General features: G+C 36.4%; 2 protein-coding genes and 3 non-coding genes across 6 annotated transcripts in view; 1 reads left to right on the plus strand and 4 right to left on the minus strand.

Annotated features, from left to right (window-relative positions):
• The window catches only part of herc3 (HECT and RLD domain containing E3 ubiquitin protein ligase 3), a 34,154-nt gene extending 30,305 nt beyond the window's left edge, over window positions 1–3,849 (minus strand). For both annotated transcript variants that reach the window (XM_015005052.2, XM_015005050.2), the window contains exons 1-2: window positions 3,761–3,849; window positions 1,319–1,669 (exon numbers count right to left, since the gene is read on the minus strand). In XM_015005052.2, the coding sequence (XP_014860538.2) occupies window positions 1,319–1,541 (223 nt within the window). In that variant the 5' untranslated portion in view covers window positions 1,542–1,669; window positions 3,761–3,849. The remainder of the gene's footprint in view (window positions 1–1,318; window positions 1,670–3,760) is intronic.
• A 1,753-nt stretch (window positions 3,850–5,602) lies between these two features.
• Window positions 5,603–22,636, plus strand: ppm1kb (protein phosphatase, Mg2+/Mn2+ dependent 1Kb). The gene is made up of 7 exons (XM_015005048.2): window positions 5,603–5,820; window positions 7,708–8,240; window positions 9,201–9,301; window positions 13,469–13,634; window positions 14,138–14,282; window positions 15,217–15,351; window positions 20,245–22,636. Exons 2-7 carry the CDS (start codon window positions 7,768–7,770, stop codon window positions 20,374–20,376), a joined length of 1,152 nt encoding a protein of 383 aa, XP_014860534.1. The 5' UTR covers window positions 5,603–5,820; window positions 7,708–7,767; the 3' UTR covers window positions 20,377–22,636.
• trnav-uac (transfer RNA valine (anticodon UAC)) lies at window positions 16,466–16,538 on the minus strand. The gene has a single exon. It is a non-coding gene; the product is annotated as a tRNA-Val (tRNA).
• trnav-uac (transfer RNA valine (anticodon UAC)) lies at window positions 16,717–16,789 on the minus strand. The gene has a single exon. It is a non-coding gene; the product is annotated as a tRNA-Val (tRNA).
• On the minus strand, window positions 16,968–17,040 carry trnav-aac (transfer RNA valine (anticodon AAC)). Its single transcript has one exon. It is a non-coding gene; the product is annotated as a tRNA-Val (tRNA).
• Window positions 22,637–24,249: the final 1,613 nt, after the last annotated feature.

The following is a 24,249-nucleotide window of genomic DNA, read 5'->3' on the forward strand; positions in this document are numbered from 1 at the left end:
CAAGGAATTACAAAAGTTAAAAAGACAAAAATTTAACACTATAAATTCCAAACAGTTCCTTTTAAAGTCTTTGGAAAATGTAGAAGTACTACATCTCTCCATTTGAACTTGAAGAACAGTATATAAACATGCTAAATCCTCCCAAACAAACCAAAACGTTCAGCCTGTCCTGCAGCCTTTCTGGGCTCCCTCATAAACCCAACCCATGTGAGGAATTTAGAAATCCTGCTGCTAGAAGATTGTTCTATAAAATCTATGATAGACGCATTTAAACTGTTCCAGAGCGTTGCTATTCACTCAGAAGTAGAAGCAGGAAGTTCAGGAAATGAGAAGAAAAGCAGAGCCGATAATTACAAGCAGTTACTCTTTGTTTCCTGTGTTGTTTTCAGCTGCAGACTTTAACAAAGAAGCTTAGCAGAAATGGATGAATCCTAAATATGCAACAGCTTCTGATGTTCAAAAAGAAATTCTGTACAAATTATAATAATGTACTACTATTATAATACAGCCCACCACTCCAGTTTCTGCTTTAGATAGGAAAGCTTTCACTAACAGGCTCTCCAACCTGCCTGTACAAATGGTGCCTCAGGGTTCCTTCAGTTTTCGAGGAAATTTCCAAACTTTCTCAGCAGTTTGCAGCACTAACTAAAGTTTGCTGTGAATTTGGGTGTGGCTTTAAATACACCTACATTCCCAGGAGGAAAATCATATGTGAAAGAAAGAATTTGTTTTTAGTTCACACCACATACTTTCATCCATAACTAGGCATAGTTGTCCACAAATTCTGCAGGACAAAAAGTTGTCCCGGAAGTTATTGTGATAAACGATAATATTGTTGTTTTGAGACAATTTTCATGTAATATGATGATTATGCATAGTAATGCAAGTACACCGTCTCAAGCTTTAACTCCTAATGAACTTTAACGCTGGAACTGGAAGACATTTTAAATATGGAAAAATAAACAAAACAACTGAAACAACAAATAAAGTGAATTATGAAGTCTCTGTAAACAAAACTGTCCTTCAAAAGAAAGACTAGTTGAGACCAAACTGAAGACTTGGGTCATCCAGGTTTAGGTAGAAATAAAGAAAAAAAAGAAAACTAGTAACTCTCGCAAATAGAGATTATTGAGCTTGTTTTAATTTATTATGCAATTAACTGGTTTACAGTTTATTGTGACAGGCCCATGAATAAATAAAAATCTTTGCTTCTTTCCATGTTTCCCCGCATTCTTCAGTTGGCTTTGCTGCCTCTCCACAGTGTCGCTCTGCAGGATGATGCAGCTTAAAGCACTGAAGCTGCAGAACAAAAGCTTACCTGGGGACGTCCCATCTCTGTTGTGGCCCAGCTGTCCACAGCAGTTGGAGCCACACGTGTAAACGCTGCCGTCGTGCAGCAGGAACAGCGTGTGCTGCCCTCCGCATGCGACCTCCTTCAGTCCCCGCCCGCTGAACACATGGCAGCTCCTGGGCTCAAACGCGGGGTTCCTCTCCGCGCCGATGCCCAGCTGCCCATCCCTGGCGTTCCCCCAGCACAGCATGCTGATGAAAGGAGAGGAAATGAGCAGCAGTCTGAAGAGGCGGAGAGAGTGAGGGCCAGATGGAGGGAGACGATTCTGTTCAAGCCTCAGATCAGCCCCGCTTTCTCCTCTTCATGTAAACTCCAACCCTGGGAAAACAGCAGGAACGAGTCATCATCTTCAGTGGGATATCGCCTGCTAGTTAATGACGGCTCTTCAGTTAGAAAGCAGGGATTTGATTTAGGAACGCTTGTTGATAGAATAAAGCAGAAACATCAGTTTTAAATTAATGAAACCAGAATGAATCATGATTTCAACTCCATTTCTACGCTGTTACCAGATGTTTAGTTAAAAGCTGTTAATGTCATAATGTTAAATTTTTGTGACTGCTTATTGTTTATTAGCAAATATTGGGGATAGAAACATCACTGCAAAATACGAAATCTTACCAAGATTTACTTCTCATTTCTATTGCAAATATATAAATACACTTGAAATAAGACAAACCTAACTTACATGTAACTTTTCAGCAAGATATAGGAGCTTGTTTTTAGTCAATAATTCCCTAATAATTAAATAAGTCAATAATTCCCTAATATTGATGGTAAATTATTTCACTTATAACATAGGAAAAAATACATTGTTATTAATCAAAATATAGTGGAAATAATACTCTTTAAAGCCAATATTAAATAATTACTGACTTGAAACAAGCTTCTATGCCTTGTTGAAAAGTTACTTGTAAGACAGTTTTGTCTTGTTTCAAGTGGACTAAGATATTTGCACTAGAAATTGGACCAAAAATACTTTGTAAGATATTGTGTTTTTACAGTGTACACAAAAACAGGAGTGCATCAATTGTAATTTTCTGGCAGAATACAATGTTCACATTCTTGCAGAGGTAGATAAGTATCGGCCGATTTCCCAGAATTAAGGAAATCTGGGCCAACTTCTCTGTGAAAAACAAAACAAATACTCCCAGATACTGTTTTTACCTTAATAGATTGAACTACATCAATATATATTCTCTGTGGTCTTACACGTTAACTATTCTAACTCACAAGATGTTGGCTGCAGCTTGCAAAGCAGCCAATCCAGAAGCAGCATTTATTTTTTGGTGCTGATTGGCTGTACTTCCAACAGTAGCTATGACTGGATGACTGAGGATGTGCTTCTGTACTGTCCTAAGACAGTTACCACTGAAAATATATTTAGTGTTTGAGGCAGTTGTAGGAATAATTGTAGGCTTTTTGGTAAATAAAAGCACTTAAATAATTTATTACATGTTATATCTTTTGGTTTTGACTCGTTGCTTTGGTATTTTTACTCAAGATTATCATACAGTGAAAACTTGGTTCTGGGAGTTTCCTAAAGCAAACAAAGTGTAGCTTTCTGCTCATATCTACTATAATTTAAGATACGAAATTGTGGATTCTGGCAGGTTTAATGGCATGAATGGTTTGTTAACTAACCAAAACAAATGCTTTATTATTTTGATATAAAGAAAATTTCTGGAGGCATTTTGGGGAACTTATCATTTTGGTAACTTATCATTGATATTATCAAAATAAACCAAAAACAGAGGCTACAGTCCCTCGCAACCGTCAGGGGTTCAATTCCCTACCCATGAGCTGCATGTTCTGCACTTCCTGAAAAGCTATGTATTAAGTACCAAAAAAATCTTTTAAAAAATTATCAAAAAAATAAATGAAAGATCAATTTCTCTGTAATTTTCACCATGATTTAAATGCTTTGATTTCAGCTATAACTGCAGTAAAATCGATCCATAAAAAATAGCAACTGCCACTAGTTTCAGTTATATAGAAACCGTCATCGCAACATCCTCGTCCTCAAAAAACAAACCTCTCTAACATCAATCTGTCTCAGTTCATGTTTATTATCTCAGAGGATTATTACAGCACTCCGCTTGGCTAGCTGCTAACTTTAGCTCTTTATTTGTGCATTATAACCCCTCCAACTCTCAGTCATAACAGATTTTACGCAAACAAATGAATTATAAACAACTATAATGAAAACATCTGCTTATGCCCACCGATATCGCTTTATTTTAGTAGTAAAAACCAAAATAGAACCAGCTAACCAACCAGCTAACTGAGCTGCGAGCTACAGCGGAGCTGAAAACCAGCAGAAATCTTAATATCGCTTCTGTTTGAAACCTCACCTGGACGGTTGCTATGAGAGAAATAATGTTTTCTAAATCGCACAATCGCTTTTCTCACCTTGACAAATGCATGCTGAGAAAGGGGCGTTTGGCTTCTGGTGTGCAGCTCAGAAAACAAACGAGGAAGTGCTATAGCTGCTTACGTCATCGAACGCCTCAGAAGTTGGAATGATGTGATTGGTCCGCTGAACCGGAAGTTCAGGCATTATTAAAAACTGAAATTTTGTGGCCTTTATATTGATTTCAATTCTGCTTTACTCAAATCCTAAAACCGTTTTATTCATCACATAGTGAGATTATATGTTGTTATATAAACCAAATATCTTCGAGAAACGATGCCTTCTGTTTTGGGACTTGGGGTCATAGTTCAGGTATTATTATTATTATTATTATTATTATTATTATTATTATTATTATTATTATTATTATTATTATTATTATAATGCTAATTAGCTGCTCCACGTTGTAAAAACAGGGTGGGTAATGTTTCCACAGTTACCCATCAAAGCAACAAAAATATGTCACAAATATTTTTTAATACAAGTTTACATAAAATGCTGCTTCATAAATTAGAATTTAAGCTCCAAACTATGATGGGTACTACCTGCTAAATATTACATTTATGCTCTGAATTTAAGGGGAAAAAAAGTTTGTAACACTGAAAATATATTAGCCACGAACTACTGCACTCCATATAGTATGAATATTGCACACAATAATACTGCCATGACTATATTTACAATATATTTTGCAGCACACCCCATATCAGTAGAAGCAGTTGGGGCTTAGCTACGTCCCCCCAATAGGTATTAGGATTATCAGTCCAACAGTGTGCAACAGATTTAGGACCCGTATGGGTCCCACTTTTTACCCAAAGTCTTCTCTCACTCAACATACTGTGGATATAAAATGCCACATTCTGCAGAAAGTTTTCAAAGCAGAGGGATGTCAGTGTGAAGAGGAATCAGTCAGGAGGCGGGTACAAAAGACAATTAGATGTACAATAGAAAATAGTGAAGATAATTATAAAGTATGGGACAACAGAGCAGGATTTTGCTTCAAAGTAGAAGAAAACAGAAAAGAAACTGGGCAAGAGGTCTGCAGCAACAAAAACACACAGCAATGTCTGTAAAGTGCTGACTGTATATTACAAAAGTTTCCTATTGACACCTTAACCTGTGAAGTAGGATGTCATGACATGATACTAGTAAATATGATTACAAATAAGTGTTGGAACGTAGACCAACCAGTAAACCAATAGTCAAGCTCTCTCTTCACTACAACAGACCACTACATCACTGCAGACATGCCTGTTCTCCCTATATACAGTGACTGTGTTACTGTCACCCAGGCCTGCCTTACAGTACCAACAAATGAGCCACTTTAGTTCAGAATAGACATTTCTTAAAGTAATGCACTTAAATCACATTTTAAATATATCAAAATGTTTTCAGAATGAGATTATGTTACTGCAGTAGAAGATGACTTCTACAGATTTTAACACATTTTAACTGACAGGTTCCAAGAAATTTGAGGAACTTGACAAAAAGTCTCAAAGCCACAGGGCAGTTTTGCGTAGTAAAACGAAAATGCACAAACAGGTTTGGTTTGGTTTGGTTTGGTTTGGTTTAACCTTAAATTCCTGCAGGGTAAAAGGAGAACTAAAGTAAGCAGTCAACTCTCAAATTACATAAAAGGTATTTAGGCAGTTCTGGATAGTAAATACAGGCAGCTGGTCCACATTGGGACTGCTAACAAACTCAAAATAAAGTCAGGTAAATAGAGATACATACAAAGGACAGCCTTTTGCTGTCACATAAACTTAATTCATTCGTGGTACAAAGCCCCATTTTTTGACTGTCTGCAACATACAACAGACGCTGCATTTTGATTTGTGGATGGCCGTTGCAGTTATAACTTGTTGGACCAATCGAAAGCGCTGTTTGCGGGGCGTGAAACGAACTAAAAGCTGATTGGCGCGGTCACATCAGAGAGGCCTTGTTTGATAATACCAAGAAGAGGGCGGAGGACGTTTTTCACTCTGTTTTCATTCAGTCGCGCTTTTGGAAATAAACACAGGGATTCGACTCTACACTTCTATTTTTAAATAAATCCAAGGTATGACTTTTTAATACACAACATGAGACTTTAAGTAGTGATGTTGGTGTGTTTTATATAAACTGCGTATCTCAAGCTAAAGTTAGCCACTTAGCTTGTTCGCTAAGCTAGCTAACGGTAAGACTGAAAATGACAGATTTTTTTTTATTGACGCGTCTCACTATTTTAGTTCCTTTTATTTGCTGCTTTATTAAAGGCATCATAATTTTATCAAAGGCATGAAATAATACTATTACGTAGTAATCACTAAACATTTAAACTGTAAATAATAGCAGCTAGCGAAATAACGTAGTTAGCTTCTGATTCAGCACAGAGGTATTTATGGAATTTCCACTCTGGTTGAAAAGCTAAAATATCTAAAATGTTAAAACTTGGATTCAACAATTCCACTTACGGAAGGTTAATTGGAAAAACGTTTATGTTTCGCGATGCTTTTGTTCTCTTTGCGAAAGCTAAAACAAAGTAGAGATTTCATAACATGTTCATAACGTATACATATTCGTAAAACTAATCATTCGATTAGGTTTTACGAATATAGTTTTTATTAATCTTAAGTGGAGCTTGTCCAGTTTAGAGTTATCTGGCGACATTACATGGTAAAGTACAGCTAAAAACATCGTATTTGACAACAGTTTGTCATATCTCTATGTTATTGCATCATTTAGAGGCGTTCATTTCTGGATTACAAGTGTTGAATTTCAGTTTAGACCATTTAATTTGCATGCGGAAATGTTTTCCCATTATTATTAAGAGTCTTTCTTGTGTTAATTGTAATCAATGTAACTAAACTCAGATATAAATGTAAAAGAACTCATGTTCATCGTTCACATTATGTAGTACACTCTAATACTACGTATTGTGATAAAATGGAGGTGCAACTTGCCCTGCCTCAGTGTACAGGAATTTGAGAAAGGATCTGATAAAAATTAAGACCTATAGACTGGTACTGTTTAATAATTTCCTGTCAGTTAACACATTCATATCAGGAGTTTTTACTTTACAAAGTATTGTTTTTTTTCTGCTCCACTGGTTGCTTTGGGTTAAAGGAGTTGCTGAATGTATATTTCAAATTTACACAAGCAAGCATACTTTCTGGAAAAGTAAATAACCTTATATCAACATCAGTTCATAATTTTTACCTCTGGCTGCTGCTCCGGTCATTTAAAGTTCTTGGGATTTTCTGGAAATGTTTTGCATTGAGTCAATTATTTACCTTTTCATTGCTCTCAGGCATGTATTTGTGTTTTCTTTAACCATGCTTTCATTCCCATATTTTACTCTGGTTTTGCTCCAGATAGTAAAAACAAGATTGTTGAGTTTCCATCTGTAGCAGAAGTAGTGTTTTGGATAAGATCTTGTTTTTTGTGTGTGCCTTGTTTTTGTAGAGATGCACCAATTCACTTTTTTTCACTTCTGATACTGATATAAATATCTGAGGTTTAGTATTATCCAACTCCGATCTGATGCAGAAAAACTGAGCTGATTACACTTGAAATGTTTCTTTTTTTTTAAAAACACAGACATATATGTACTGAAATACAAGTTTGTTTGATAACTCTGCACCAGTAAAGCACACTTCTATCCACCTATCTATTTTACATGGACAAACATGTAAAAACAACTTCAACTTGTTCAGTCAGTGATTGGTGCAACTGTATTGTTTTTTTAAAGATCTGCTCATTTGTGACTTGACAGATTTTATATATTTGTATTTTCCTAAGTTGGTAACAAAGTGTCCACATGCTACATCTTTCAATAACTTTGCAAGATGAAACTGTTTTGTGTTTTTTTTAATTGTGCAAAATGTTATACCGATGTTATAAACATTTCATTTAAATCGCAGCCCTAACAGATTTTTACGTCCTTTTCATTCCTGTTTCTCTTCAGTTTTTGAACGCTGTGAACACCTCCGCCCCCGCTCCTCCCTCTGCGAGTGTCTTCAGGGTGATGTCAGCTTCCTGCCTTGTGCGCCTGGTCAGGTGCAGCGGTTCTAACATCAGTCGTAGTGGTTTGCTACAGAAGACTTTCGATCCGCGGCCCTTTCAGCTTGATAGCCACAAAACAGTGTTCCCATTGTTCTGCAGACAACTTTATGGACCTTCTGGGAGGCGATACAGCAACACGCGCTTCGATCCAGACAGCAGCGGCCGCCTTACGACCTGGGACTCCTTTGGGATTTGGGATGATCGCATCGACGAGCCCATCATGCTCCCCCCTAGCATTCGCTATGGCAAACCCATTCCCAAAGTTAGCCTGTCTAAGGTAGGGTGTGCATCCCTGATCGGCCAACGCAAGGAGAATGAGGACCGGTTCCAGGTCTCCCAGATGAACGAAAACACCCTGTACTTCGCTGTGTTTGACGGCCACGGCGGCTCAGAAGCAGCCGACTTCTGCGAAAAATACATGAAGAAATTCATCCAGTAAGGGAGTCGCATATATAGACACGTTTCATGTTATAGTCTACATCTGGAAATATTCGCACATGCACACAACGCTGGAGGGCAAAAAGATGATTCTTTTACCGGCCATTCATAGCTGCGGTGCCTCGGTAGAACAACCCCGTTAACTAAATGAAACCTGGAGATACAGGTATTATTAATTTGGTACAATGAGCCACAGCAAAGAGATAATAGCAAAACATTGAAGAACATTTCAAAACCACTCATATTCTTCTGTTCTCTCATTCTTTTTGTCGGCTACGCTACACACAAACCTGTTGCCATAGCAACTGACAACAACGCCATTATATGTATCAGGATTCAACACCAAAAAACATGCAAAGAACAGAACATTCAGTCCATTACATTGTTACGTTTTTAAGCTTGATGTTTATTTTGAGATTACTAATAAGTGATGGCTGTGGTAGATTAGCCAGCGCTGCTCTTAGCTAATCTAACGTGGCGGTGGGTGATTAACTGATTTAAACACCTACTCTGCTGATGATCTCTCAGAGTTGGTGTGTATGTTTATTTTTTAACTGAACTGAAACACACCAAATTCCACCGCACATCTACATGTTACAGTTCTCATAGTCAAGCTAGCATAACTGTCCTACTTCCCTCTTCTTTGCTTTTTTTTTTTTTTTTAAATTAAACCTTTTTCATGACCTTATCTAGTTGTCGTAGTGTTGATAATCAGTCGCAAAGCACTGCGTCCCTTTTTACTTTACATGTCAGGCGTACATTTAAGATTTAGCACATTATATTCATAACAGCTAAAACCAACGGGAGTCATCGTCAGTGAGCAGTTTTTTGCCCTCCAGCAGGGAGATGCAGGTGGGATTTCACGCTGCAACGTGTCTATAGTTTTACACACAAATGTCATTGGAAATAATCGAGGAATTTAAATTTTTGGTCATAGTATTTCTAATCTTTTTTCAGGGACGTTCTGGCAGAAGATGACAATCTGGAATCAGCTTTAAGGAAAGCTTTCCTAGAAGTAGACAAAGCTTTGGCAAAGCACTTGCACTTCTATCCAAATGGTAGGTACTGTTATTTGAATATTCCTTTAAGTATTTCTTATACACTGTATTAAAACACATGTATCGATTTTTAAACATGGATTGTGCTTTTTTTCCTCCTCCTGTTTTTAAACCAAATGTACTTATCCTACATAGGTGATGAGGTTTTAGATCTTAGTTAGAGGTCTTTCTTTCCTAATTTTTATTAAATAACAAACAAGCTATTAAAAGAGGGAAATGTGCAAACTTTAGTAGATATGAAATAGTTCAAATATGCATATAGGCAGCAACTTAAAGGAAAATCTAGGCAGCTAAATTGATGTACATTAAAAATGTTGATCTAATTAGCTTTATAAGTAATTATTATATGTTAAATCTATTGCTGCAGTCACTAGATAACATTTTAAAGATTTTGAAAAGTGAGAATTTTAAAGTAGTTTGTACTTTCTATCAACACAAACTATTTGCCAAACTTTGTGGAAATTTTGTTTAAAATAAATGTTTATGTTCTCTTAAAGTATCTGTTTGTCAGGATTAGTTGGTATTCAGAAATCAAGTGGCAACGTCCGATAAAAAGGCACTAATATAACGCTGAAACGTTGCCACTTGATTTCTGGGTAGAACAGAAAAAATTAAGGTTTTTTTTTTTATTATTTTAAACGCAAAATGTAAATTTGTTTGAACAGTTTTGGTTTAAATACTGCTCTCAGTATGTTTTTCTTTCATTAAATTGTCTTTTTCGAGTCTGTATACTCCAGTTAACAACTGAATCAATTACTAAATTAGTTGACGATTATTTCAATTAGCAGTTCATCGTGATTAAAACAAATGAGGAGATTTAAAAATATGGGTTGCACCAAAAAGCATCCAATATGATTGAATAGCTACAGTTTCCAAAGCTGTAGCTGAGCCGATCATAAACTGGTCTACAGATCAAAATATTGTGTGATCAGAAGGATGAAGCTCGGCCCAAAATCATGAACAAGATGGTGATCCGTGATAAAGTGGTAAACAACAGCTAACTGATAACTTTTAAAACGTATTTTATCATTAAAGCTGCTGCATGAAACTGTCATCATGTCAGTAACAATATGAAACAGATAATCTGTGAAAAAAATCCATCTGCTCCGTCTTCTCACCGTGCTAGCTAGAAACAAGCAGAGCTAGGAGGCAAATCTTAGCGCTGTCAATCATTCTGGTGTACGTGTCGCTCTTCCACTGTTGCCTCTTTCTGATAGCAGAATCTGTAGTGAATGCGATTGCTAGCTAGCATTCACTAACTAGCTTGATCAGTGCTGTTTATCTACTAATGATGGCGGATAAATGGTTTTTCTGTAATAATAAATAGTTTTTCCCGCCATTCATACATTTAGCAGCACGAACACAAGTGCGATTGACAGCACTAAGACCCACCTCCCGGCTCTGATTGGTTGTTTTTGGTGCATTTCTCCAGATAGCAATAGTAGCTTATGGAGGAGAGTTTTTTCCCCAGATTATCTGTCTCTCATTATACTGACACGAGATGGTAACTGTTTAAAAAAACAAACAAACAGCAGCTTTGAGATATATTTTAAACTTTTCACATTTTCTGGATGTTGGTTTACTTTTCTTTCTGGAAAAGAAAAACCAAACAATTGTTTTTAAGTTTTACCAGACTTTATTTTGTTTTGTCTTCTTGTAAGACTTTATTTCTTTTTAATGTACACAGTATCAAAACTCTGTGTAATACTAACTAAACTATTTTTACCAGATTTTTTTTTTTCCCAATCTGTTAAATAATCCAGTGCAAAAAACAACAAACTTTCTCTTAAAACACCAAATTACACATTTGCTGCTTGAAGTTAGTTTTTGTCAGTTACTATTCAGTTCGAGAGAGAGATTATGTCTTACAGTGAAAGCTAGTAAACGTGTTATGTGGCCTGATTTGGGCCACGCTGTGTGAAATGTCCCAATATGCCTGTGTGTGTGTGTGCATGTTATCTACGGCAGCTGCTGACCCAGCTCAGAGCTGGAGGCCCTTGGTACCAGTGTGGATGACAAGAGGATAGATATTGAAGGAGAGTCCAGCGGGTCCTAAATCCTGGACTACTGGAAGGTTCCCTATCTTTCTCTAAATCCTCTTTCTTTTTCTTCTCTTACCAAGTGTATGCTTCCTGTGAGACAATGCATCTGTTTGACCAGCTGTACAACATGTTCAGTAGCTCATTAGTGAAAAACCTTCAATAGATGCAGCATGTTTAACACACAGCGCACTCCACACTTAAAGACACTGCTGGTAAAAACATGCAGGAGCAAAATATAAGCTGGTAGTGCAGAAGTTTTACCTCATTTTCATCTAAAAATCTAAATTTTTTAAATAAATTGATGATGTCACGCTTTACCAACAAGGGTTTTTTTAATTAATTGGAAGCGTTTGTGGTTAAAATTCTCTGTTCTGTAACATTTGCACAATGTGAATCGATGAGCAAAAGACTTTCATGACCAAAAGAAACATGAAAATAAGCTAAACAAACAAACTGACACCCAGATTTAGAACGTTTCCTCCTAATTGGACTGAAGAAAAAAACAGCTTTGGGCAGGTTAAAATTCAGACAGCTTTTCAAAACATTTGGTGGGTTTTAATTAAAATTTTATTAGATTAGTTGTCATTGTGTGGCAGAAAAAAAGCTCAAAACCTGTACATTTTCACAAAATGTTGTGTCCCTTTACTCATTTTGATAGATAATTTTAAAATGTCTAGTCTGTCGAACGTGACATCATCAATGATTAACAGTCATTAGATAGAAAAATGTATTCATACACACACATATATATATATATATATATATATATATATATATATATATATATATATATATACACACTTGCCTATATACAAACATTCACCTTCTTGAATGTTTTACCCTTTTTACTTTACAAATCAGTTGTAATCAAGTAAATGTGACTTTTTTTGACAGCCCCCACCTCTGACTTTAAGGGTCTGAATATTTATATAATCAATAATTTTATGTTAAATATTTTTATTTAATTGTCATTATTTGGTAGAAATTAGCTTTCTATTTAACATTTAAGGGATTATTTTTTGTATTTTATTCGATCAAAAAAGCCACATTTTATTGATTGTGATTAATCTGCAAAAGCAGTCACAATCAGAAGAAAGTTTACTATAAAGTATCAGTCAGGAGATGGACATAAAAAATATCTACCGATATCTACTAATTATTCATTTTGAAGGGCTGAATATTTACACAATCATTTATTTTATGTTATTTTTAATTTCACTGTCATTTGGTAGAAATTAGTTTTCACTTTGACATTAAATGGATATTTTTGTATTTTATTCAGTCAAAAAAGCCAAATTTTGTTGATCACGACTGATTTGCACAAGCATTAAAGGAGTAAAACATCCAAGAGGGGATAACACTGGAATGGAAAAGTTATGTGAGTTTTGGAAATTAAATTAAAGGTCGAATCTCTATATATTTTCCACTGTATCTGTATCACCTTATTGTTGTTCTGGTAGGGAAATTTGTGAGAAACATTAAAAAACAATTGGCATATAGGTAAACGGGTAAGAGAAAATAGATTTAAATTAAATTTAAAATGCGACTACTTTGTGATGGCTTTAAGTTATTTCAGTAAAAGATTAATTTATTTGTACTTGAATTTATTTTACCAGGGGTGCCGGTAACTGTGGAGGACGCTGTGAGATATTGTTATTTAGCAGATTAAAATAGTTTTCCCTTAAGGAATTAGACATCACTGATGTTTGTTTGCACTTTTTTTGTTTTTCAGATTAAATACCTATAAAAGGAGTTGATATGTACCCTTTTATACTTACTAATAATTGAAGAATTACTGCAGAAAGCAGACATTTTAGGTTAGCTTGTTTGTTATTATACAAGCCTGGACTCATAATAAATATGTTGTGTGCCATTTGTTTTTAAGGTTTATTTTTGCTATGACTCCGGATCTCAACGTTGTGCTGCAGCAGTTCTACCTGCATGTGTGACTTACATCCTGTGTTTACTGTGTAAACTGTAGTTTTTGCTCTGAGTCTAAAACAACCTCAGCCCGTTTGTTTACGTTCTGCTCTGTGGATGTGCGACACGCCATGTGACCGTTGACCTTCTGTGTGTTTCTGAATCGGGTCGTTCTGCCTCCGACGGTTCCTGCTTTGTCTTTTAGGGCCGGGAACGAACGCGGGAACCACCGCCACTGTGGCGCTGCTGAGGGACGGCATCGAGCTGGTGGTAGCCAGCGTGGGGGACAGTCGCGCCATGTTGTGCCGCAAAGGCAAGGCTCTTAAGCTGACTGTTGACCACACACCTGAGAGAAGGGACGAGAAGGAGAGGTAAGCCTTACTGAATGATGGATTATCCCAGACGTCAATGCGATTCACGATAATATTTGTTGTTTTGAGACTATATTTGAGTAATATAATGGAAATAATGCAAGAACACATTCTCAAACATCAATTAACTTTAAATTCTGATGAACAGTTAACACTGGAATTGGAAGACATGTCAGTTATCCAAAATAAATAAAACAACAAATCATGTTCGATACTTCCATGCAATAAGTCACATATGGAGCAAAATTAACTATAAAGTCTCTGTCAATAAAATAGCTTAAAAAATGGGTAACTGGCACCAAAGCAACAGACTGGAAACCTTTTGTCATCCAGTTTTTGGCAGAAAGAGCTGCCATGATGGCTTTCGTTTTGGGTGAATTACCGATCTTTTCTACGACCACAATGATCTGAGAGACAAATGAGTTTAACAATAGTAAATCACTGTTGCCAACTTTGCTATTTTTAATGCTATGTTTAGTAGAAACCTTGTTTGTTTACGCCAGGATAAAGAAAAGCGGGGGCTTCATCACCTGGAACAGCCTGGGGCAGCCAAACGTCAACGGCCGGCTGGCGATGACACGCAGCATCGGAGACTTTGACCTGAAGAAGATGGGAGTCATTGCTGAACCAGAAACCAAAAGAGTCACAGTACGTTTAAAACCAGAGTTTGTTGAAACCAGAACACAAGTTTATTTGACCCGTTTTCTTTCACATATAGTCGTGTTGCAGCATGACGTTGCCCAGCTCCTTCTGGTGGATTATAAACTGCTCACGGACGATGACGACCATTGATTTTGGCTAGCAAGTTGTCAACGTGACATGCTAAATATTAAATGTATGCGTGATATATTAACACAAAAGGGAAGCAGAGCTTTACTACTAATCATCAACACTGCGATAACTAGATCACAAGGTCAGGAAAAAGTTTTAATTAAAAAAAATAGCACACAAGATTCAAGTAGATCAGCTATGCTAGCTTGACTTTGACAAACGTGACACGTAGACGTGATGTGGAATGCGTTGTTTCGGTTCAGTGAAAAGAATATACATAAGTTGACCCACACAAACTTTCTGACATATTGTCAGTAGGGCAGGTGTTTAAATTAGCTAATCAATCACACACTGCTGTGTTCAGACAATCACTTATCAATAATCACAAAGTAAACATCAAGCCTGAAAACAAAAAACTGTAACCGACTGAATGTTCTGTTCTTCGTGCGGGAAATGTTTGAGTGTCAAATCCTGACACATTAGGAGAGCTGCTTTTAGTCAGTTGCTACGGTAACAAGTCTGTGTGTAGCGTAGCCGACTGAAAGAGCGAGAAAACAGAAGAATTCAAGTGGTTTTGATTTTTCAACGTCTTTTCTGTGTTATTGTTCCCTTTGCTCTCTGATCCACTGAATTAATCATACCTACATCTCTAGATTTGATTTAACAGAATTATTTTATCTTGATGGTTTGTAACAGAATCGTCTTTTTGCACATGCATAATACTGGAGGGCATAATAAAATTTCCAGATGTGAACATAAATATGCAGCATGTCTATAGATAACGACCAGTTGACCTTTCCGTTTTCTGCAGCTGCATCATGTCCATGACTCCTTTCTGGCTCTGACCACGGACGGCATCAACTTCATCATGAACAGCCAGGAGATCTGCAACGTCATCAACCAGTGTCACGACCCCAAAGAGGCGGCGCAGAGAATATCTGACCAGGTGAGAAATAAATTCAAATCCTCCTGAATGGTTTCGCATTTTATCTGCAAGCTTTAGGATGTTTTATTAGGATTTTATGTAATCGACAAACACAGAGCTGAAAATAACGTAGAAGTGAGGCAACAGAAAGTGTGTAAATGCAACTCAGAGCACGTTTGAAGGAAAAAAGTTTTTAATTAGGGCTGAATTACATCTATAATCAAACTCTAGTTCAGGGGTGTCAAACTCAGTTTCACCGAGGGCCACTTCAGCATATTGGCCCCCCTCAACGGGCCACATTGACGGTACAAATCAGGAGTGCATCCCTGCTAAAACACCCCAGACAAAAGGTTGACTTCCCTCATTCAGTTCTGTAGAGGCTTATAATGAGTCAATGGTCCAGGTGTGTTGGAGAAGGAATGCATCTAAAGCTGCAGATGGTAGCTCTGGAAAACTAGACTTGGGCACCCCTAGCATAAATGTATAAAAATACAATGTTAAAAATAAATTAAACACCTCATATTGTTAAATAACTGATTTTATGTATTGAAGTTTTAAATATTACATTTGAGTTTCCATGGATGTAAAATTACTGCTCAGTTTAAAAATTACATTATTTAAATCAGTGTTTAAAGGTAAGCAAACAAATGATAAACACAAGTCACATGGGCAGAAACAATAGACTTTAGGCAAAGATTTAGTCTCAGAGGCAACTGAAATTAATTAATTTACTAAATCCTTTCTGAATATCATCTTATGGTCTCTGAACTAAATGCGTCTTTCTGACCGGGAGCTGACAGCGTGTTGAAGAGTTACGGACCGGACGCTTTGGAGCGTCTGGTTAGGAAGCGCATTACAAACCTTTGGTTGAAATGTAGTTTGTAGTCAATTCGTGCTCAAAACCTATTTTAAGTCAATCATCGGCCTATAAAATGCTGGGGGGCCGCATGTGGCCGGCGGGCCTTGAGTTTGACACATGTGCATTACGCCATAGAACTGCCAATTGGTAATTGAAGTAAAGTAGTTTCGATTTCAAAGAAGCCAACGTTGAAGTCGATTGGCAAATGAACCATCACTAAAGAGGAAGGCTCTTGTTGTCTCACTGCACCCCAAGAGATGCATAACCGACAAAAACTGTTTCTGTCTGGTTTCGAACCAGAGACCTTTTGCGTGTAAAGCAAACGTGATAACCACTACACTACAGGAACTGAACTTCTCTGCTTTGTTTCAGTTTGAGGTTCCAAAGTTGATGATGTGAGATGCAACACATGAAAATTTCAACCAAGGCTTGCACTCAGACGCCTGGATTCAGAGTACAGACCATGACACCACAGATCCCTTGTTGACCTTTAGTAAACACCTGTGATAAATACAACATGCAAAATCTGTTTCTGTCTGGTTTCGAACCAGAGACCTTTTGCGTGTAAAGCAAACGTGATAACCACTACACTACAGGAACTGAACTTCTCTGCTTTGTTTCAGTTTGAGGTTCCAAAGTTGATGATGTGAGATGCAACACATGAAAATTTCAACCAAGGCTTGCACTCAGACGCCTGGATTCAGAGTACAGACCATGACACCACAGAACCCTTGTTGACCTTTAGTAAACACCTGTGATGGAGAGAACATGCAAAATCTGTTTCTGTCTGGTTTCGAACCAGAGACCTTTTGCGTGTTAAGCAAACGTGATAACCACTACACTACAGAAACTCATGCTCTTTCCACTGTTCTTGGTAGATGATCCAAATTTTGTTAGAGATTAATAACGGGCATGAAATAATGTCAAATACTTATACCACAGATCCTCTCAGAGAGCACAGTAACTTGGTGAACAAACTGCCAGACTTATACTTGTACCTAATTTCACATTACAGTCCATAAATTAAGCCTTGGATCAAAAAACTGTTTTGAAAATGTCATTAGCAGAGACAAATGGTTCTACAGAGAATTGGTTAAATGGCTAAAAAATAAAATCAATACTTACAAATAAAAAATGGTCCAAAAATAAAATTAAGACATTAAATAAAAAAATATATCTGAAATACAATCACTTGAAAATTAAAAATGGTTCAAAAATAATATCAACACTTCAAAATACAAAATCTCTGGAAAATAAAATATTATGTATGTTGTTGTGAAAAACATTGGAATATAAGCACTTTTATCAAATCTTCATTGTGGTAAGATCATGTAAGTTATTCTTAAATCCATGGAAACTCAACAGTTTGTAAGGTAGGTGAGTTAGCTCAGCAGGTTAGAGCACGGTGCTGGTAATGCTGAGGTTGTTGGTTCAAACCCCGTATGGGGCAATTCATGTGTAAGGTCTTTCAGACAATCAACACTTCAAAAATAAATAAGGGTTCAAAAATAAAATCAACACTTCAAAAATAAATAAGGGTTCAAAAATAAAATCAACACTTTACAATTAAAAAAATGGTTCAAAAATAAAATCAACACTTTAAAATTAAAAAATGGTTCAAAAATAAAAACACTTTACAATAAAAAATGGTTCAAAAATAAAATCAACACTTTAAAATTAAAAAATAGTTCAAAAATAAAAAACACTTTACAATAAAAAAATGGTTCAAAAATAAAATCAACACTTTACAATTAAAAAAATGGTTCAAAAATAAAATCAACATTTTACAATTAAAAAAAAATGGTTCAAAAATAAAATCAACAGTTCAAAATGTATAATGGTAACTGTTTCTGTCTGTTCAGTCCATAAACTAAGCCTGGGATCAAAAAATGTATTGAAGATGTCATTAGCAGAGACAGAGGCTTGGCTAAAAAATAAAATCAATACTTACAAATAAAAAATGGCATTACAAACCTTTGGTTGAAATGGCCGTTAAATTCAAGTCTCCATTACAGACCAGAGAAAACTAAAGAGAATGCAACGTTGTGTTAATCCATTTGAGGAACCGGCAGTTTATCTTGAGGAAATAAATGACGATGCAAAAGTTAATCAGACTGTAACATGCGCAGTCCGCTGCTCAACCACTGCGGACGTGGCTCAGCTGCTGTGAAGACTTAGAAAACGCTGGGAGAAACTCATCCAGCGGATTTAACAAATGGAGCCTTCTGGGCTCACGTTACCCAGGAGAGCGGCGCTCTGGAGGAGCTGCAGACGTAACATCTGTCCGTTTCGGAGAAGCGAAACCACGCAAAATAAATAAATAAATAAATAATCCTGGTAAAAGCGCACACCGGATCACACAGGGTAAAATACTCACAGAGTTCAATTGATCCGTTTGGATCAGACAGATCCAACTGACTGATGAATTAGCGCAGATTTTTCTGCATATGGGAACCAGGAGGAAGTTGTTCAGACCCCAGCGGGTGAAGTGATGCTAATTTAAGTGAAGTCGCTTAATTTAATTTATTAAAAGTTATTGGGGTGGTTTTTGTCACTACGAGAAAAATGTAGATGCATGTATCTGCTTAATTTGTGATGGGATCTGGATTCATGGTGAATATTAACTAAACTGCATAAAATGCGACTAAATAGCCGATGTTAATATGATTGTAATTTCACGGATAAAAATAGTACAGGACCGATTTTTTTTTTTTTATGTTGTCGGTCAAGCTAAGGATAATAAAAAAAGTCTAGCGCCACCTGCCGCCCTGACACCAACTCACACATCTTCATTCACAGTCTTACTTGTAAATCGATTTTTCTTTTCTTGGACGTTTTGATGTTAGCTTGTCGATGTCTCAGTTTTATTCGCTGGGAAAATCAATAAGGACCTTGAGGTGACTCTGCTGCCCTCTAGTGGCGAGAAGCCGTAATGTTTGGCTGGTAACAATTGGAATGCATTGTGGGAGATGTAGTTTGTAGTCAATTCGTGCTCAAAACCTATTGTAAGTCAATGTCGGCCTATAAAATGCTGCAGGGGCCACATAAAATGACATGGCGGGCCACATATGGCCCGCGGGCCTTGAGTTTGACACATGTGCTCTAGTTTATTTGTCTTGAGAGTCCAGTTCATTTGGGGAGGTTTGAATTCACAATCGGACCAAAAACGTAAATTCTGGTCCACCTACAAACCCATTTCTGGGTTGAGTTGAAGTGAACTCTGCGGCGGTTCGAATCCAAACGTTTCACATCTAGTGGACCGATCGTCCAAAAGCAGGAAGTGGACTACAGCGCAGGGAATTCTGGGTAAATAAAACAAACAAAAAAAACATGCTAGGCTAACGCTAGAGGGGGAAATGGCTCCTGGTCTTTTGCTAAAGATAAAGAGAAATCAATAATATGCTGCGACTCGAATACTTTATTAAACCCAAAGGGAAATTAAACGTTGTAACTCATATTAATTCAAATTCTTGTAGATTGTAGATGGTGATGCTGTTGGCAGGAAGGATCTGCTGTAGCAGACTGTACTACAGCAAATTTGAAGAAGCCTCTGACTACAGTTCACAAACAGGATTGTCTGTGATTTGCTTGATTTTATGTGAAATCCTTCTTTGCATTTTTAACTATTACATTTGGAAATGAATAAAAACTAAGGAATAAAAAAAAAAAAAACTAAAATGGCTGCCAAAAACAACAACAATGGTCTGAAGCTGGAATTCCTTTCTAATATTTCAAATATGCTCTATGGGGAAAAACAGCTATGAATACTGAATTATGACTAGATGGAGTTCTGTTTATTTATTTATTTTTAATTATTTTTTATATATTTTATTTATCTGCATCATCAACACTTGTATATATGTAAATGGATTTATAGTCACAGATTTTCAGTATTTTTTTTTTTCCCAGTTCGTTGCTAAATTCATGTTGCATAAATTAAGTAAATTTCAGTAATTTTTCTAATGAAAACTTTAAAGGAGACCTTTGGTATATGACTTGCAAAAGCAGCAGTTACAATTTGTTTCTTATTTAATCTCTGTTCTCGTCTGTGTCAGGCTCTGCAGTACGGTACGGAGGACAACAGCACAATCATCGTGGTGCCTTTCGGCGCCTGGGGGAGACACAAGAGTTCAGACGTCAGTTTCTCCTTCAGCAGGAGCTTCGTATCCAGCGGCCGCTGGGCGTAGCCTGACGCCGCCCGCCACAGCGAGCTGCTTCCTGCAGACTTCGTCAACATGTGCAATACAGGCTGTGCTCCCTGGATGAACACAGAGTGCAGTTTGTCCTGATGTTGTTTAGAGCAGCTTGATGTGCAGCTCCCATGGAAACCGGGGCTGCGAGTTCATGATGTGCACTAGATATGAAGTAACCCCTTGTTATATAAGGTTTTGTACACAAGTAATGCAGCAATGTTGTGGTGCTAAAAACAATGAAATATTTGAACGACGGGAAGAAAGTCATCAGCAAATTTGTAGTTACAATGGACTCTAAAACGTGGGAAAGTCCAGCACTTAAACTTTGATGCTTGATAATCAGTGGAATAAATTCTAACTAACTTATAAACACTTGAAAGGAAAGATTTAACAATATAACATCTTGTCCATCAGTTCGCTAAGTGTCTCGTTTTAAACAAGGAGACTCGTAAACTTCATACACAAAACGGTTTCTACAACCTTAAACCTTCAATTAACCACCTTCTGGAGCTTTAAAGTATAATTTTTGTGTTTTAATCCAAATTTCTAACTTAAAACGACTTGGAGCTAATAACCACCAGCAGCAAAACACCAAACCTTGCCAACTTAATTTAAATAGTTTCCAAAGCAAATATCTTAGTACACGTAAAATAAGATAAAACTAACTTACAAGTAACTTTTCAGCAAAAAATAGGAGCCTTTTTAAGTCGATAATTCCTTAATATTGATGAAAAAGTAACAGTTCCACTTTTTGATTATTTTACTGAGCACAATATATTTTTCCCATGAGTGGAATAATCTGCCAGAGGAACCAGCACTTCTTCATCAATATTAATAATTATTGACTAAATACAAGCTCTTATAAATTGCTGAAAAGTTACTTGTAGATTAGTTTTATTTCTTCTAAGAATATTAAGACATTTGCACTAGAAACTAGACAAAAAATACTTCATAAGAGTTTTTGTTCTTGCAGTGTGTTGATACTGTTTGAAAGTATGAAAGCAACATCTCTGCAATAAATTGGGATGCATTAATTAAAACAAACCAGCAAAAAGAAAAACAATGCTTGTTATATTCCTTCTCAGGAATATAACATTTTTTTTAAAAAAAAAACATGAATAAAATATGCTGCAAAAATCAAAGTTTAAAATCTGACTAAACACAAATAAGTCCCATTTCTTCTAGTCTTCATTTTGAGCCGATCAAAGTTAAATCATCTGATTTTGATGATCATCTGATCGGTTGTTGGCTCCTGAACAAGCGCTGGCACCAGTTTAACCAGTTTGATGAGTTAAAAAAAACTCCCGTCGATTAAAAGTTCAAATTTCTTAAAATTTCCTCCAGTCCAACTTGAAGAATGTGCTGAGAAGGCTTTGTAGTTTCAATCCTCCTTAAATATTTGCAGAACAATAAGAAGATTTTGCTTGTTTTTGCTGTTAAAATCTGTAAGTTTAGGTTAGTTTTTAAGGGTCCAACTTCTAATTTTACCCTTTTAAGGATTTTATCGACAAATTCACCTGACCTGTCCACAAACAACTTCAAAAATTCACATTTTAATGACATTTGTGTCACCAGTGCTGAAAACATCACTTAGCACAATCCTGGAGATTTTATTTGGAGAAAATTAAAAGTTGCTGCACATTTCTACAAATATGTGTTTAGGGTACAGGAATATATAGTTTCTGTGTTTTGTAAATAGTTATATTTATGTACCTCTGTAAGACTGATCATATATATCATATCTTATGATCAAATATATTAAATAAATGTGTCATATTTATCTTGGATCCCACATATCTGAATATTTCACCTGCGCAGGTTCTATTTTGGAACAAAATGGCCGTTCAGCTGGGAGAAAGCTGCATAATGAAACCATCTGCACTAATTAATTAGTCAGTAGAAGACTTGAACTGAAACAGTTGGATCATTTGAACACTTTTCTTCATGTTGTTTGTGAGCAGGATGTCTGTAAATACTATCTTTACATGATGAGGCTGTGATTTGTTGTTAAATATGTGATTTATTATATTTCCAGTAACCTCCACCCACAGCCTTGAGTTGTCTCCTGCAGTGTGTTCAGTGTTTTACTGTCTGGTATTAAACCCTGAGTAGATTCCTCATCATAACTGGGACCTAAATGTGGCGCATCGACGACACCGTGACTGTGATTGTTTTGTTTTACCTTTTTTTAATCATTATTATTTTTGCTCCAAACTGCTTGTCAATCATTAAATAAACGAAATTTAAAAAATAAGTTCTCTGGTTGATTAAGAGACTTTCGATTTACCGTTACCTAGCAACCCCAGCAGAGTTGCGTCTGTTACCTAGCAACGAAAGTGGAGCTCCAGCATATTTGGTTACAGTTTTACAGAGAAGGAAACAAAATCTACCGGTTTCTTGTTAAATAGTGCGCCCAGTCTGTTCCCCTATTTATTTTATCTAGGGTTTTTACGCTAAGCATTTCAGACTACCTTGTAAGCGCAGTAAGCTTTTGTAAATGTTTTCTAGTGTATAGTCTCCTTCTCACCCTTAATTAATGCATAATTAACCGTTATTAATGATTTATAACGTGTTTATAATGAATGGGTAACCATTTATAAACCATTGATTAGCCTTTTTGTAAAGTAGTACAGACAAAACAAGAACATTTTCAGAAAGAATTGGGTCTTGTTTTATGCAAATCAAAGAAAATATTAGTTCCACTGGCAGATTATTTCATTCATAAAAAGGCATTTTTCCATAATTTGCCAGTGGAACTAGTACTTTTTCATCAATATTAAGGAATTAATGACTTAAGCTCTTATATGTTGCTAAAAAAGTTACTTGTAAATTAGTTTTCAATTTCAAGTGTGCTGAGATATTTTCACTAGAAAAATACTCTGTAAAATTTTGTGTTTCTATACCTTCCCAAAGCATCAGGTTGGTTTGGATAGCTTTTTCTCCTAATAAATAAACTGAAAACAGCTTCTTTATATTTGCTCAGGTTACTTCTGATGAATCGAAGCGGCTGGATAAGTGGAAAAAAGCAAAACTGTGACATGTTTGATGAAAGAATAAAAAGTTGCAGTGAATTGTTATGAAGAGTGAAGGTTTGAACATCCAGCTGAAGGGAGCTAAAGAGTTACTGCCCCACGCGGTTTGGTGGGGGTCACAGTTAAACCTGTCGGCCCCTAATGAGTTGATGTTATTCAGCCTGGACTCTTCCTCAGTCTGCAGCCGCCATCGCTCCTCTTCATCAATCGGTGAGTTGCTAGAAAACAAATCTGTTACCTCTCCAGCAGCATCAGGATCATTTTCCTCAGATTTCACAAAAAAGATACTTAGATAGATGTGAGGTGATTTTATTCCAGTCAACTATTCAATTAAAAGTATTAATGCTGAAGAAAGTCTGCAAAGATCTCCAAAGTTAATGTTTCAACATTGCTACAAGTTCCTCTGTCTGTTCCTTTGTATCTTCAAAGCTACAAAACGCTCCTTGGTGCTGACTGGGAGAATAATGAGAGAAACTAAAGTTTGGATAAAATAAATATGTGAATATGAACTAGATGCAAACCCCCAGCTTAACTGTGACAGTTTGATGCAATAATATGTTTTATTAATGTATTTTCATTTATCAAAACCCTTGTTCTGTTTTCCCATCTTCTTAAAATACATTTGAATTCCTTGCAGAAATACAGAAATCCTCACAGATAAGGAAACAAAAAGAAATGAGGATGTCTTGGATGCTAAAATAAGAACTGGGGGTTAATAATTGTTTACATGTTTGCTCATTTGAAGGAGTTTAACTAATTTCAGCTGTGTTTATAACAAAGCGACGCCAATCAGAGGTCTAACAGCAGCATATTTTAAATTATTAAATTATCAGAT

The sequence above is a fragment of the Poecilia mexicana genome, unplaced genomic scaffold, assembly GCF_051168715.1.
Source record: "Poecilia mexicana isolate PSO_F unplaced genomic scaffold, ASM5116871v1 scaffold_1, whole genome shotgun sequence".
Lineage (NCBI taxonomy): Eukaryota > Metazoa > Chordata > Actinopteri > Cyprinodontiformes > Poeciliidae > Poecilia > Poecilia mexicana.